The sequence below is a fragment of the Rutilus rutilus genome (genome assembly GCF_951802725.1).
Source record: "Rutilus rutilus genome assembly, chromosome: 20".
NCBI lineage: Eukaryota > Metazoa > Chordata > Actinopteri > Cypriniformes > Leuciscidae > Rutilus > Rutilus rutilus.
The window spans coordinates 28,374,261-28,386,665 of NC_140225.1; the positions used below are offsets into that span (position 1 = coordinate 28,374,261).

The 12,405-nt window shown below is 35.9% G+C and overlaps 1 protein-coding gene across 2 annotated transcripts in view; it reads right to left on the bottom strand.

Moving 5' to 3' along the window:
• Nucleotides 1-12,405, bottom strand: part of myom2b (myomesin 2b) — a 61,045-nt gene that overhangs the window by 19,365 nt on the left and 29,275 nt on the right. For both annotated transcript variants that reach the window (XM_084392131.1, XM_084392132.1), the window contains 10 exons: nt 10,740-10,902; nt 10,467-10,573; nt 10,108-10,152; nt 8,634-8,770; nt 7,712-7,856; nt 7,533-7,595; nt 3,533-3,600; nt 3,323-3,436; nt 2,398-2,485; nt 2,256-2,294 (listed from right to left, as the gene is read on the bottom strand). In XM_084392131.1, coding sequence (XP_084248257.1) covers nt 2,256-2,294; nt 2,398-2,485; nt 3,323-3,436; nt 3,533-3,600; nt 7,533-7,595; nt 7,712-7,856; nt 8,634-8,770; nt 10,108-10,152; nt 10,467-10,573; nt 10,740-10,902 — 969 coding nt within the window. The remainder of the gene's footprint in view (nt 1-2,255; nt 2,295-2,397; nt 2,486-3,322; nt 3,437-3,532; nt 3,601-7,532; nt 7,596-7,711; nt 7,857-8,633; nt 8,771-10,107; nt 10,153-10,466; nt 10,574-10,739; nt 10,903-12,405) is intronic.

The window sequence follows — 12,405 nt, forward strand, 5'->3', positions numbered from 1 at the left end:
GAGCAGCCAATGGGCACGCGACTCGCTTGCCCTAGGTCTGCAGGCTGCCGCACTGCGTTGACAAAGTTTAAAAAATTAGGATAATTTTTGGCTTCAGTATCTCGTGAAAGGAGACTTTCCCGCAGCGTAAGCTAGCTTACGCAATACGAGAGAACCTCTCGTAAGAGAACCTCAGTTCCCTGAGAGGGAACGAGTATTGCGTAGCCAGCCGCACTATAGTAACCTGGCAAGTTGTCGCTTCAGTCGTTAAACCTGCTAAAATGGCGTTTTTGGGGACTAATATGCAAAAGACGGTAAAAGAATAATATAGGCTAAGGCCGCGCCCCCTTGGCGGGCTCTGACGTGTAATGGCGCGATGCCATTGGATGTGCAGTTGCCGCAGCATACACTATGGGACTTTAAGCAACAGCTGCTGATGGAACGGCAACGGCAGCCGGAAGTAAGCGTTAACTGCCGTAGCTAAAGAGTGCAAAAATCACTAAGCAACAGTAAAGAGGACAGCGTAGGGGTAATTTAATCATCAGACAAAATACAAAAAAAGGAAGTGATTTTAAAAAGCAAGAGAAGGGTTGCTTTTGGCATTTAATGATATACAGAAACGATTACAATGCCACATAACCTAAAATATAACATTTACTTTCTTAATCTGTAACGTAGTAACGACTACGGCAAATCAGCTGTTCTCCCGTAGTAGACGGTTACAGTAGAACGTCGCGAGTGCGCAATATAACGACAGAATTCCGTTGCCGTTCCACCAGAGGCTGTTTCTTAAAGTCCCTAATGAGTGAGCCAGACACTCACTCTGCAGCTGCAAAATGCGTTTTACATTATAGGCTTCAGTAAATCGAGGAAAAGGAGTTTCCCCTTTTCCCGCAACATCTGTATCCACGTAAAAATGCATTGAAACTTTAATTAAACTAGAGATATTTCAATTGGGTGATTATAATTTAATGTTTTGTGAGGTCTTTTTCATTTTTAAATTAGGAATTATGCAGGATCGCAAAAAAAATCAACATTTTGTTGATTTTGCGTTGTATTCAGCGATCGCGGAATCGCGAAAAACTGGAGGGACTGTTTTATTGTTATTTATACATAGATTTGCAAGTGCACTCATCTAAAATGAACAACTGTTCTTCTCACAATTGCAGTAAAAAAAGTGTTGGTAAGTAATTGCATCATAAAGATTGAGAATAGAAACTGAGCTCAAGTGGTAGAAATTCATCGAGTTGGTCAACTGCTGTAGTTCACATTGATTATGTATAAAAAAATGTATGTGAAAATATGCGGAATATGTCAAGAACTTGGACATATTTCACCTCAAAATCAGTAAAAAGTATATAAATATATATTTTGCATTGTGACATTATGTCCATGTCAATTTAGCAAATTTTCCTCCCAAATTGTCATTACTATAATTCAAAAAATAATATCCATCCATCTATCCATCCATTCTACAAACCACTTGGAAAACACCCTGGATGGATAGACAATGAAAAAATTATACAGTATATATTATGTTTCAATTATTTTTATGTATTTTAGCAGTCAAAAGTTTCTGTAGCACTTAAATGTACAGTCCTGTTCCCCATGTACATAACTATGTACTTATAGTAATCGCAATAATTGGGTAATAACTAGGTACTAACCCTGAAACAACCCCAAACCTAACCTTAACCCATGTAGTTACCTTATATTACCCAGTACTTTCTTAGGTAAGTACACTGTGAGTATATGTAACTGCACATACTGTAAAAAGAAAGTGCAACCAAAATTTCTTAAGATTTTAAAAACTTTGTGAATTAATAGCGTAATATTAGTTTTGTATAATTGTAATACAGTATATACTGTAGTATATATAATTGTATTTGTATCTACTGTAGGTATGAATTTCTTTTGATGGCTTTACTAATATGGTTAAAAAAAATTCACCTAGGTATATTTTCATTCACCTAAATAGCAGAACAACATGGTATACTTTTTAGCATAAGAGTATCAGAGTTACAGTCTAGGGTTACAGTCATATAATTCCTCACCAAGACCCTGACTTCTAGAGCAGCACTAAAAATGAACTATGGGGAAACATAAAAAGTTCATAATTGAATTTCTAGCCCATTTAAATGTTAGACTCCATTTACAGAGAAGATGAGAGAGGGGTGAAAGAAGACTGATTTAAAATCAGTTGGGGTTAACACAGGGAAAGACATACTGGCTTTTGAGAGCCAAATGACGAGCACAATGATACATGTCATACACACCAGAGATACGACTGAGCTCATTTATGATGTCATCAAAAGCTGTGGGTGACAAAAAAGACATCTTTAATACATTTTGTGGAACATTTTCCAGCACACATTTACATTTTTCTATATTTGATAAGACAATCCTGAGAGACGGTACCTTTGCCAGAAATATCAATCTGTGACACATCTTGACCTCTGTCATCGGTGATGGTTGCTTTATATAGTCCCACATCCTTCTTGGAGAACTAGAATATCAGGATAAAAAAAAAAAAAAAAAGGAAGTAAAAAATTCAGCATCTCACAAAAACAGGCCACCTGAGTGATGCTTTTTTTAGAGCATTACCGGCAGAACAGTTTCTGTGCTTCATTGTCTTGGGAGTAATTTATAGCTATTTCAAATAGTTGTGCAAAAATACATTTGACAAAAAAGTGTCAAAGAATAACCAGCATTACATAAAATTACTACAGCACTCAATTGATTCACACCTCTGGTTTCAATCCTTTGGGAGTCAAAAGCTCTTAAGGTTATTTCTCATGTGAAATGTTCTTATGTTGTTTTTCATAAGATGTCAGGAGCGATTATAGCAAATACAGTATACTTCTGTCATGCATCAAGCTTTGCTGTATTTATTGAGGTTGTACAAGCTGTTTTTGTAAATGGGAAGAATATTGACTGAAAAAACCCTAGAACAATTACCCTTAACAGTCCAGCAGGGATTATTTGTCTGTTTACTGAAATAACCTTAGCTATGGTACTTAACATTGAGTATGTTTCAATACACTTCTGATATATTTTAAACTTTGATAACAGAAAACACAAACACACATGCTGCCTGTTACTGACTAAACTAGTGGTCACGACCCAAAAATGGGTCACTAGTCTCTTTGTTCTGATGGTAGCATGGAAAAAAATTTGCTAAAAATATATCACAATAATTAGCCATATACACATGTATAGCATTGCAATATTAAGATACCATGCATATTAAGAGAGAAGTAGAAAAATCTTCCGGCTGTGCATCAAAGTTTTTTTTTTTTTTTTTTTAGTTCTAACTCCAGTGTTTATGAAGTGAAGTGCTCACATGAGTTATGGCGAACTTGCAGACTCCTGAGTTCAAGTCAGCAGGCACCTCAGGAATCACCTCTACACTGTCTTTATACCACTGAAACGCAGACTCCTTCTTCAAATTAGCCACCTGAAAGTGGTCAGACATGCAAGAAAACAACAATATATCATCAGTCAGTCCAAGACATTCAATTTTCTTGGGCTAAATCATTCCCATTCAACTTGCCTTGCAAACAAGAGCGACAGACGCGTTATCCCCATATTGAATGGAGAGGAACTCCGTAAAATGAGGGCCTGGAAAATAAAATTGGAAAGCAAACATTTTGAAATGATGGGGAACTTGAAGAATCACATAGAATGCTTACTTAAAGAAACTAAAAACTTAAGCCAGCCTAAGGTGGTTTAGCTTGTCTTACGGCCTGGCCAAGATGCCCAACATTTGGGATGCGTAAAGCTACAAATTTTCAAAATCTACTAGTTTGAGTAGAATCTACAACATAACTGAGGGGAAAAGAGTGACTGGAATATATATATATTTTTAAATGTCAGTAACACTTTCTATGAAGTACGTGCTTAAAATGAATTATAGCCCCATTTATACGTAAGTATAGTAAGTATTACTATTCTATAAATATATTTATAAAGACTCATTAGACCTATACTGCATTATATGAACAGTTATAGTTACATTTATATCATTTTTATAATTACTTGTAATTCATGCATTTGATTTTTCAATGCGCATGCTCATAATCAATTTCATTTAAATCATTTATAAATGATCAAATATAAAATAGTTCCAGAGACCCTTGTTTGCTGTACAAATTAGTTATCAATTATGTCTTTAATGGCTAATGTTTGCATTAGAGGTCATGAAATCATTTGTTAAAATCTATATCTCCTCAGCCATATGCTTGTTATTGCTTATAGCATATTGGAATTACACTTTAAAAAATATTGTTGCAGTGTTTTGCTATGTAACTTAAAAAAATAAAAAATAAAAATCCAACTTTGTATTAATGATTTCTGTTTTTCTTTTAATTATTACAGGAATTATTGTTCATTAATCACATTTACAAATAAACAAATTAAAATGTATGATGAGCACATCTTCATGATTTCTTAACATTTGCATTAGGAAAATTGCATCCAATGCAGCGCCAGGCGCGACGCAAGTGTTTTTTGGTAGTCTCAGCCCGACGCAGTTATCATTTTCAAGTCCTGCGCCACGTTGTTTAAATAGCAAATGCATTTGCGCCCATTTGTGCGCCCATGGGCGTGCTGGTCTGAAAACGAGACGTGTTCTGGCGCATTGTTGGATTTTGAGGCAACTGAAATAGACTGCGCCATTGACCAAATGAAACCTGGGGTGCGTTCTCCGATAACGTTGTCTCTTAGCGCGCTACGAAGACTCAAAAGATACACCTTACAGGTATACATTTCCTACGTGTGTTCTCCGAACTATACCTTAGGATGTTGCTTAAGGTAAACCTTCTTAAGTTCGACCTTAGCAGGCGCTGTCCATGGTGGAGGCGCTGAATAGGTTGAAATCGATGCCTCGATGATCGATTGTGCGCTCTTTCCTTCACAGCGGTATAGGTAAAGTATTGAGAAAACAATGTTCTTTATAAAGAAGCGTTTTAGAAATAGTACAAACTGCATTTATCGGGGCTCATTGAAATATGTACATGCAGAAATAAATATGAGTATGTGTTTATAATTTAGCAAGTGTGCAATCCCAAACCCTCACGGCCATAAGTGTGTTAATGTTCTCCACAACGTATGCTGATTATCCACCAGCCATGTAGTTGACATACACTAACTGGCTCCGCGGACGGCGCCGTCTTTGATTTAAAACAAGTACTCGCTGTCTTGCTGCCATAGCTATAAAGTTTGTGTAAACTCATCTTACTTTATATAGACTCCTAAGCCTTTTCTGTCAAATGATTCGCCAGCTGATGTGCCTTAGGATAGTAATTAAAAAAGCTAACAACCATTAGTGTATGGAAACTTTATTAATGAAAACACTTCCATACACTGGGTGTAGGCTATAACAACTTAAGTATTTTATGTGTAAAATTTTAAAGTAAAGTAAAAATGTAATTTTAATACTAAATCAGATTTTATATTAAATGTTCATATAAAATTTTCTATGTGTAATTAAACTGCGATGTAAAAAAGCTTTTTGCGTAGTGGTGGCCACTAGCGGTATGAACCGTCAGCAGCGATAAGGTATAGCTAAGAGCGCTCCAGACCAACCTTACGAACGTATGACTTACAGAAGGTATACTTAACTAAGAAGGTTTCGGAAACCACGTATTAACGATAAGGTACTTCTTAAGGTACAACTTAAGAACGACGTAGCGTTAAGGTAGTTTCGGAGAACGCAGCCCTGGTCTAAAGTCAATGGCGCACTATTAATTTTTTGGTTATTTAAAGAGCTCATTAGTAATATGCGCCTATAAGTGGGTCCACAACGCGCGCACACTCTGCTTATTACACACTCAGGTTTGACAGCAGTCAAACATGATGCCAAATATTAAAATTAAAAGGATTACAATGTAAAAGATTATCATTCTTGAACTTATTTTGTTTATAAAGATATTTTGGAATCCGGCTTGTCCTGTAGATGGTCTGCTTGCACGCTTTAACCTCGCGCACAAGCAGATCCATTTCCTCTCTGGAGAAGCGTTCAGTGTTTCTACTTGCAAATTCCACCATGTAAATAGCAAATCCACCATGACGCGAGCGCAACTGGCTTTTAAAGGGAATGGGAGATGAGACTTTGATTGTCTTTTTGCACGTTACGTCCAAAACACACCCATTACTCATTAAGAGAATAGAGACAACCGTTTTAGACCATGCGCGCCGACCGTTTTTCCCCTCATTAAGCTAGCAAAAGTGGATTTGGACACGCCCTAAGTGCACTTGCGCTTTAGACCATGCGCTTAGAGCCTTAAAATAGGGCCCTATGTTGTAACTTTACTTAAAGCCATCAATGATGCATTAGTAACTGTATTATCACTTACAATAAGTATTTATAAGAACACAACATGGCTATTAATAACAGCATATTCACTTATTTGACAGAAATAAATCTGAATTACTAAAAAGTCATTGCAACTATAATATAATAACATTATAGCAATACATGCATCTGTATAAATACATTCATGGAACCATATGATTGACTTATTAATACTTATAAATTAATGTATAATGGATTATGAGCATGCACATTGTAAAAAGCAACACTAAAGCAACGTAGACCGAACAGAGAATAAATGTGAGGGACCAACTTATATTGCAAACACAAACGAGGATGATTAATAAAACACAGCTGACACAGATAAACAAATAATTAGGAGCGGGAAAACTGAACAAAGGAGCACATGATGAGAATAAAAATAAATAAATAAATAAATAATTTCATAATATAACTAAACTGAACATAATGGTGACATAACTGTTTTTTTAATGCAGTGTAGGTCTTAATTAGTCTTTATAAATATATTTATAAAATAGTAATACTTACTTATAAATAAGTATAAATTGAGCTATAATTCATTATAAGCATGGTCTTCATAGAAAGTGTTACCAAAATGTCTTCTTCTACAGAAGCAAGATAGTTTGGAACAACATGAGAATCAGTAATAGGGATGCGCCCAAAGCCGAATACCTTATTCGGAAAGGCACAGATAATGGCTTAAAAAGAAATAATGAATTCTACCATATAACAGCAAAAATAATTGGCAGACACAGTCACTCCTCGTTCTTTGTGGATAACAGTTGAGCCAGGGGATAGCATGCTATTATAGCTATACTAATGAGTGTATGTAGTGAATGTGTCTTAGCTCTATATATCATATATAAGCATATTTTAGAAACTCCATTATTAAATGTATGTTTATTTGCAACAATTATATTAACATCAGTAATAAAAAATTCCTGTTGTAAAAACAGCTAATAGACACCGCTCTGCAGTGTCATGGAAACATTCCAGGTGAAGATATAGGAAAATATTATTTTATAATTACATAATTATAACTTCTGTGTGACCTATTCATAGAAGCCATTTTTTCAGCAGGGAACCAATAAGACATTTTGTCGATGATGCAAAGCTTGTTTGTAAATCTCAAAAAGTAATAGCATTACAAAACCACAGGGTCTAATTCACTCTATCAGAAGTTTATTCAACAGCTACATCAACTCGATGAGTGCAGTACCCTCTTTCACACGAATGTACTCCCTCCTTTGGTAGTCCGCCTCAGCCAACGCTGCCTTGAAGGCTGGAACAGGAAAATAAAGCAGAAACTATAAGAGGTCAGTGAATAGAGTTCAACAGAAGAGCACAATATCTCAAGATGTGAGCTTCTGCAAGCCCTAGAGCGATGCTGGCTCTCACCATCTCCAATCAGCACCAGAGAAGACTGGGCCTTAGCTCTGCCATCTTGGATCTGCACGGTGAAAGTGCCCTCGCTGTCTTCAGTGAAATGATCCATCACCATCTCAATAATGCCCGTAGCTGCGTCGTGACTCATTTTAGTTTGCTGTGAAAAAGCCAGAGAGGTAAACATTTCTCTCCTGGGCTTTTCTTACGAGGCTCAAGCAAATGAACATAACAGATGGTAGTATTGCAAAGGAGATGAATCTATTCATTTGGATTGGCTATGTTTTTTGCACAGCATCAGTTGGAGCTAAACTTAAAGGGATAATTCACTCAGAATGACAATTCTGTAATCAAATACAAAAGCGGTATGACTTTCTACCACAGAACACAAAATAAAATATTTATAGCAGGAAGTCCATGCTGGCCTTTTCAGTTCAATGAAAGTGAATGGGGAACAATTGGGGTCAATTTCTGGCTAAAACAAAATAAAACAATGAGAATGGCAATGACACTTATAATGTACAAGTATAAGTGTATAAGTATAAGACGAGACAATACAATACAATGCAATACAATTATATTATATTATATTGGCCAATATATATACAAAATAATCATATAACTAGTATGATACTGATATTTTGCATAATCCCTAACGGCCAGCTGGTGTCATGCCAAGCAATATTTTCAGTGAATAATGACTTAAATTGTCATATGGACCATGTTTATGCTACTTTTACTGTGATGTTAAACATATTTTATGTTCCACAGAGTAAAGAAAGTCTTGGGGTTTGGAAGAACCTGAGGGTGAATGAATGATGACAGAATTGTCATTTTGGGGTGAACTATTCTTTTAATATAAAACTCCCTGATTTCTGTTTATGAAATGAAGGCTATACAGTATTTGTCAGTACCATTCTATTTGACAGTTATTTACCTCACAGTTGACAAGCTCCTTGTTATTGGCAAAGAATTTGTAGGTCACAGAAGAAGAGATACCCTCAGCTTGCAGCCAAAAGCGCATACGGCCTCGCTCTAGAATCTTATAGGCCAGTTCAGTCTTCAGAGGAATAACTGCGACACAGAAGAAGTGACGCATGACAAGCTGACGTGTGTTGTGTCACAGTTCATACGCACCTTAGACCTGTGAATTTACACATGCTGATTCTATATAAAAATCGTCTAGTTGATTTGAACATGCTTAAATGGTGTTGTCAGGCACAGCGTGAATCTAAAACCCCTTTAACTTTGATAAAATCACTGTAATAGCCTCAAATGTTTTATAATACAGCAGCAATAGCAATTAAAAAAAAAGACACTAAAGTTCAATAAATAGTGACACTGTTATTAATAATATGTCATGTAATAAAGTTCATTAGTATAGAGCCATTTATGGTTGCCAATGTAGCAATTTGGCAGATTAGAATTCAGGGTTCCCATACCTGAATATTCCCATCTATGGCTTTTCTAGATAAGGACTCCTAGGCCTGGTTTCACAGTTAGTACTAGGATTAGGCCTTAGTTCAATTAGGACATTTAAGTAGCTTCTTTAAAAGTATTTCTATAAATGTAAACATTACTGGTGTGCATCTTGAGACAAAACAATGGCAGTGACATATTTTAAGTTGCTTTCAATTAAAACAGATCAAACGTGCATCTGGGACTAGGCTTAAGCCTTGTCTGTGAAACAGGAGGCTAAATCATAGATCAGAGATACATTTTTGCACTCACAAAGAGTTATTTTAGACGATTAAATATGTTAGAGCTAAGCATAACTAGAAAAACAAATATGCACAATAGACATTTCGGAAACACAACGTTTTAGTTTTGCAAAAGCTAATATTTATAAATTTGTAACAAGACAAATTGTATAACAATAATTACAAATTAACATATGTTAACAAATTGAAGAGTATTGTGAAATTACAATAATTCCCATGACCTTCGAATTCCATGACTTTTCTAGTATAATGGATCATTTCCAGGTTTTCCAAAACTGTGGGAACCCTGAATACACTGTTCAATTGATGTGCATTTTGAACATGGTTCATTCAAGTTGAGTCTGAACACCATTTGACAAAATTACATACTGGACAGATTTGTTGGGTAAAAAACAACAGTATAATAATCTTTACTACAGAGCCCCTTAGGGGACACAGTGGTGGAAAAAAAATATGAGAGGGTAGGAAAAATAATATCAATGCTTTTGGGTTCTCTCGCAAATGTTTTGTGTCCCCCTGAGAAACTTTGCGTTCAGGGGAACGCAAAACATTTTGCAGGCAAACGCAAAGTTTCTCAGGGGAAAGAATGCAAAAGCATGGCCAAATAATTTTTCCTCCCATCTCCTTTTTCTTCTTCACCATGTCCCTTTAGGGGCTCCATACTCTACTCCTTCATCTGGGGCCACTTACTTGGGTTGCGTATGTCATAGCTGAGGGCCAACATCTTCTCCAGCTCTAAAGGATAGAGGTAACTATCATTTTCTATCAGCTAGCGTCATTATCAACACTTGTCAAGTACATTACAGCAGACAACATAAATCTTTATTATTATTAAAATTATTATTATTAAATTAAATCTCTATCTAATATCTTAATAACTGTTTTACTGCAGATGATTTAACATCCATGTCACACATGTACCAACATCTGAATCAAATATGATTCGAATCTGTCAATGGAATGTTTTGATAGTGTATTGTACTCTATATAACTTTGACGGAGGGCATAAATAATGAAGCTGATGGTCATTATATATTAAGAAGCCTCACCTTCAGCTGAGATCTTGTAGCTGGCCGAGGCACCATCAGTATTTGTAACAGATACAGAGAATGTGCCCAAATCCTCTTTGTCTGGGTTCTTAAAAACCAAAGTTGAGCTAAAGAAACAATGAGCAAACATTAGTGTCTGTTCATTGGGACAACACAAGGAAAACAAATAGAATTGAATATGCACAGACTGTGGCATTGCCCTAAATATGCTTTGAGCTAATATGTATCTGGACCAGATCAAGTTAGGACACATTGAGCGTGTGTTGTGCTTACTTGCTGCCTGACGTCTTGACGATGATGCCCTTAGAGAAGTCAGTAATTTCTTTATAGGACTTCTTCCACACAAATTTTGATGTCTCTGTCATTTGGCAGCTCTCAAAAGAGAGATAAATGTCACCTGATTGCTCATCGACGCCACACTTGATTTCCTGGGTGCCTTCAAAACAACAGAAGCACAGAAGAATTTGCACACAAGTCGACAAGTACTACTAAACAAATGCTGTAGGATATGCTGGAGTTATGGTTGGAACACAGTGGGATGCTGTTCCATAGGAATGATTTGAAATGTCGGGGACACAATTGATCAGTTTTCTAATAATAAGTACACTTTGATATTAAATTAATTCATATATTTAATTATTTATTTATTTATTAATATAATCTAAATGTAATTTAATGCTATTTTGCTCCTCTGAAGCTTTAAAATGGACAACAAATGTCATATAAAACACATCCGCTGATGGCATTTCACATCACTGACGTCAAATGCCATTTGCTCCAATGTGTCTCGAAACCAAATGTCAAACCTGATGCAGCACCATATTTGATTTTCAGTGAAAACCAGCATTTTGGTATAGCTATAGTGTGGCTTCAGAAGATGCACACACATATATATATATATATAACATACAGTATCATTAAAATGGTACATATGACTGCACAATATTTTATGTATATATGAGACTTTGTTTACACAAGTCATATGTAAAATTTTAATGATACATTACTGGTGTTTTTGTCATTTTGTGGCTTTACAAACCAGTTCTAATTCGCTTTCATTCATATTCAGGGAATTTCAACTTTTCCACACATAAAAAAACAAAACAAAAAAACGTAAAAAAGAATAAGTTTCAGCCAAGAAAATTGATATCACCTTAAATAGCTATTTATTGCATAATTATTTTTTTTTTTTGTCTAAATCATTGTATTTAGATCGTCAAGTCACCTTTATTTATACAGTGCTTTATGCAATACAGATTGTTTCAAAGCAGCTTTACAGTGATAACTGGAAACCGATGCATTTCGGCTGTTGTTCAGCTGAAGTCAGTTTAGTGTTGATTGAGTTCTCTTATGTGGATTCAGTGATGTAAACTAATATTTTTGACTCGAATAAAAGCAGTTCCTTTAGATGCTACCATTTTTAGGTTGCCATTTTTCTCAGTATAGTGGAATCTAAAAGCATAATAAAAACATAAAAAAGAAATCGAATCAAATAATTAATTAATGAACATGTAAGAGGTGTGCAGAAGGTTGTGAATGATGGGTGTTCAAGTGCAGAAATCTGTGGAGATGATTATGACCAATCAGCCCAAGCAGGGCTTCCCTTCTCAGCTGTACTGTCGAACATCTCACACAACATCACACACATACTTTCTATAGACACACGAATCCACAGTGCACTCTACTGGCTGATGCCATTTTTATCAGCCACAAACCTTTCGGGCTACTCGGAATGAATCATCTTGGATCATCCCGTGGCTGCTTTTTGCTTATCTGTGAATGTGCAGGCAGCTGCTCCCCAAGACACTCCAGAACACCTCCCATGGTGCAATCCACACTGCCCTGAACAGCTCTCTCTCAGCCCCACTGTGAACTCCTCCCATTTCCTCAAAAATAAAACCCCCTTCTTTAGAATTCACAGATATTCTGCTATTATGGA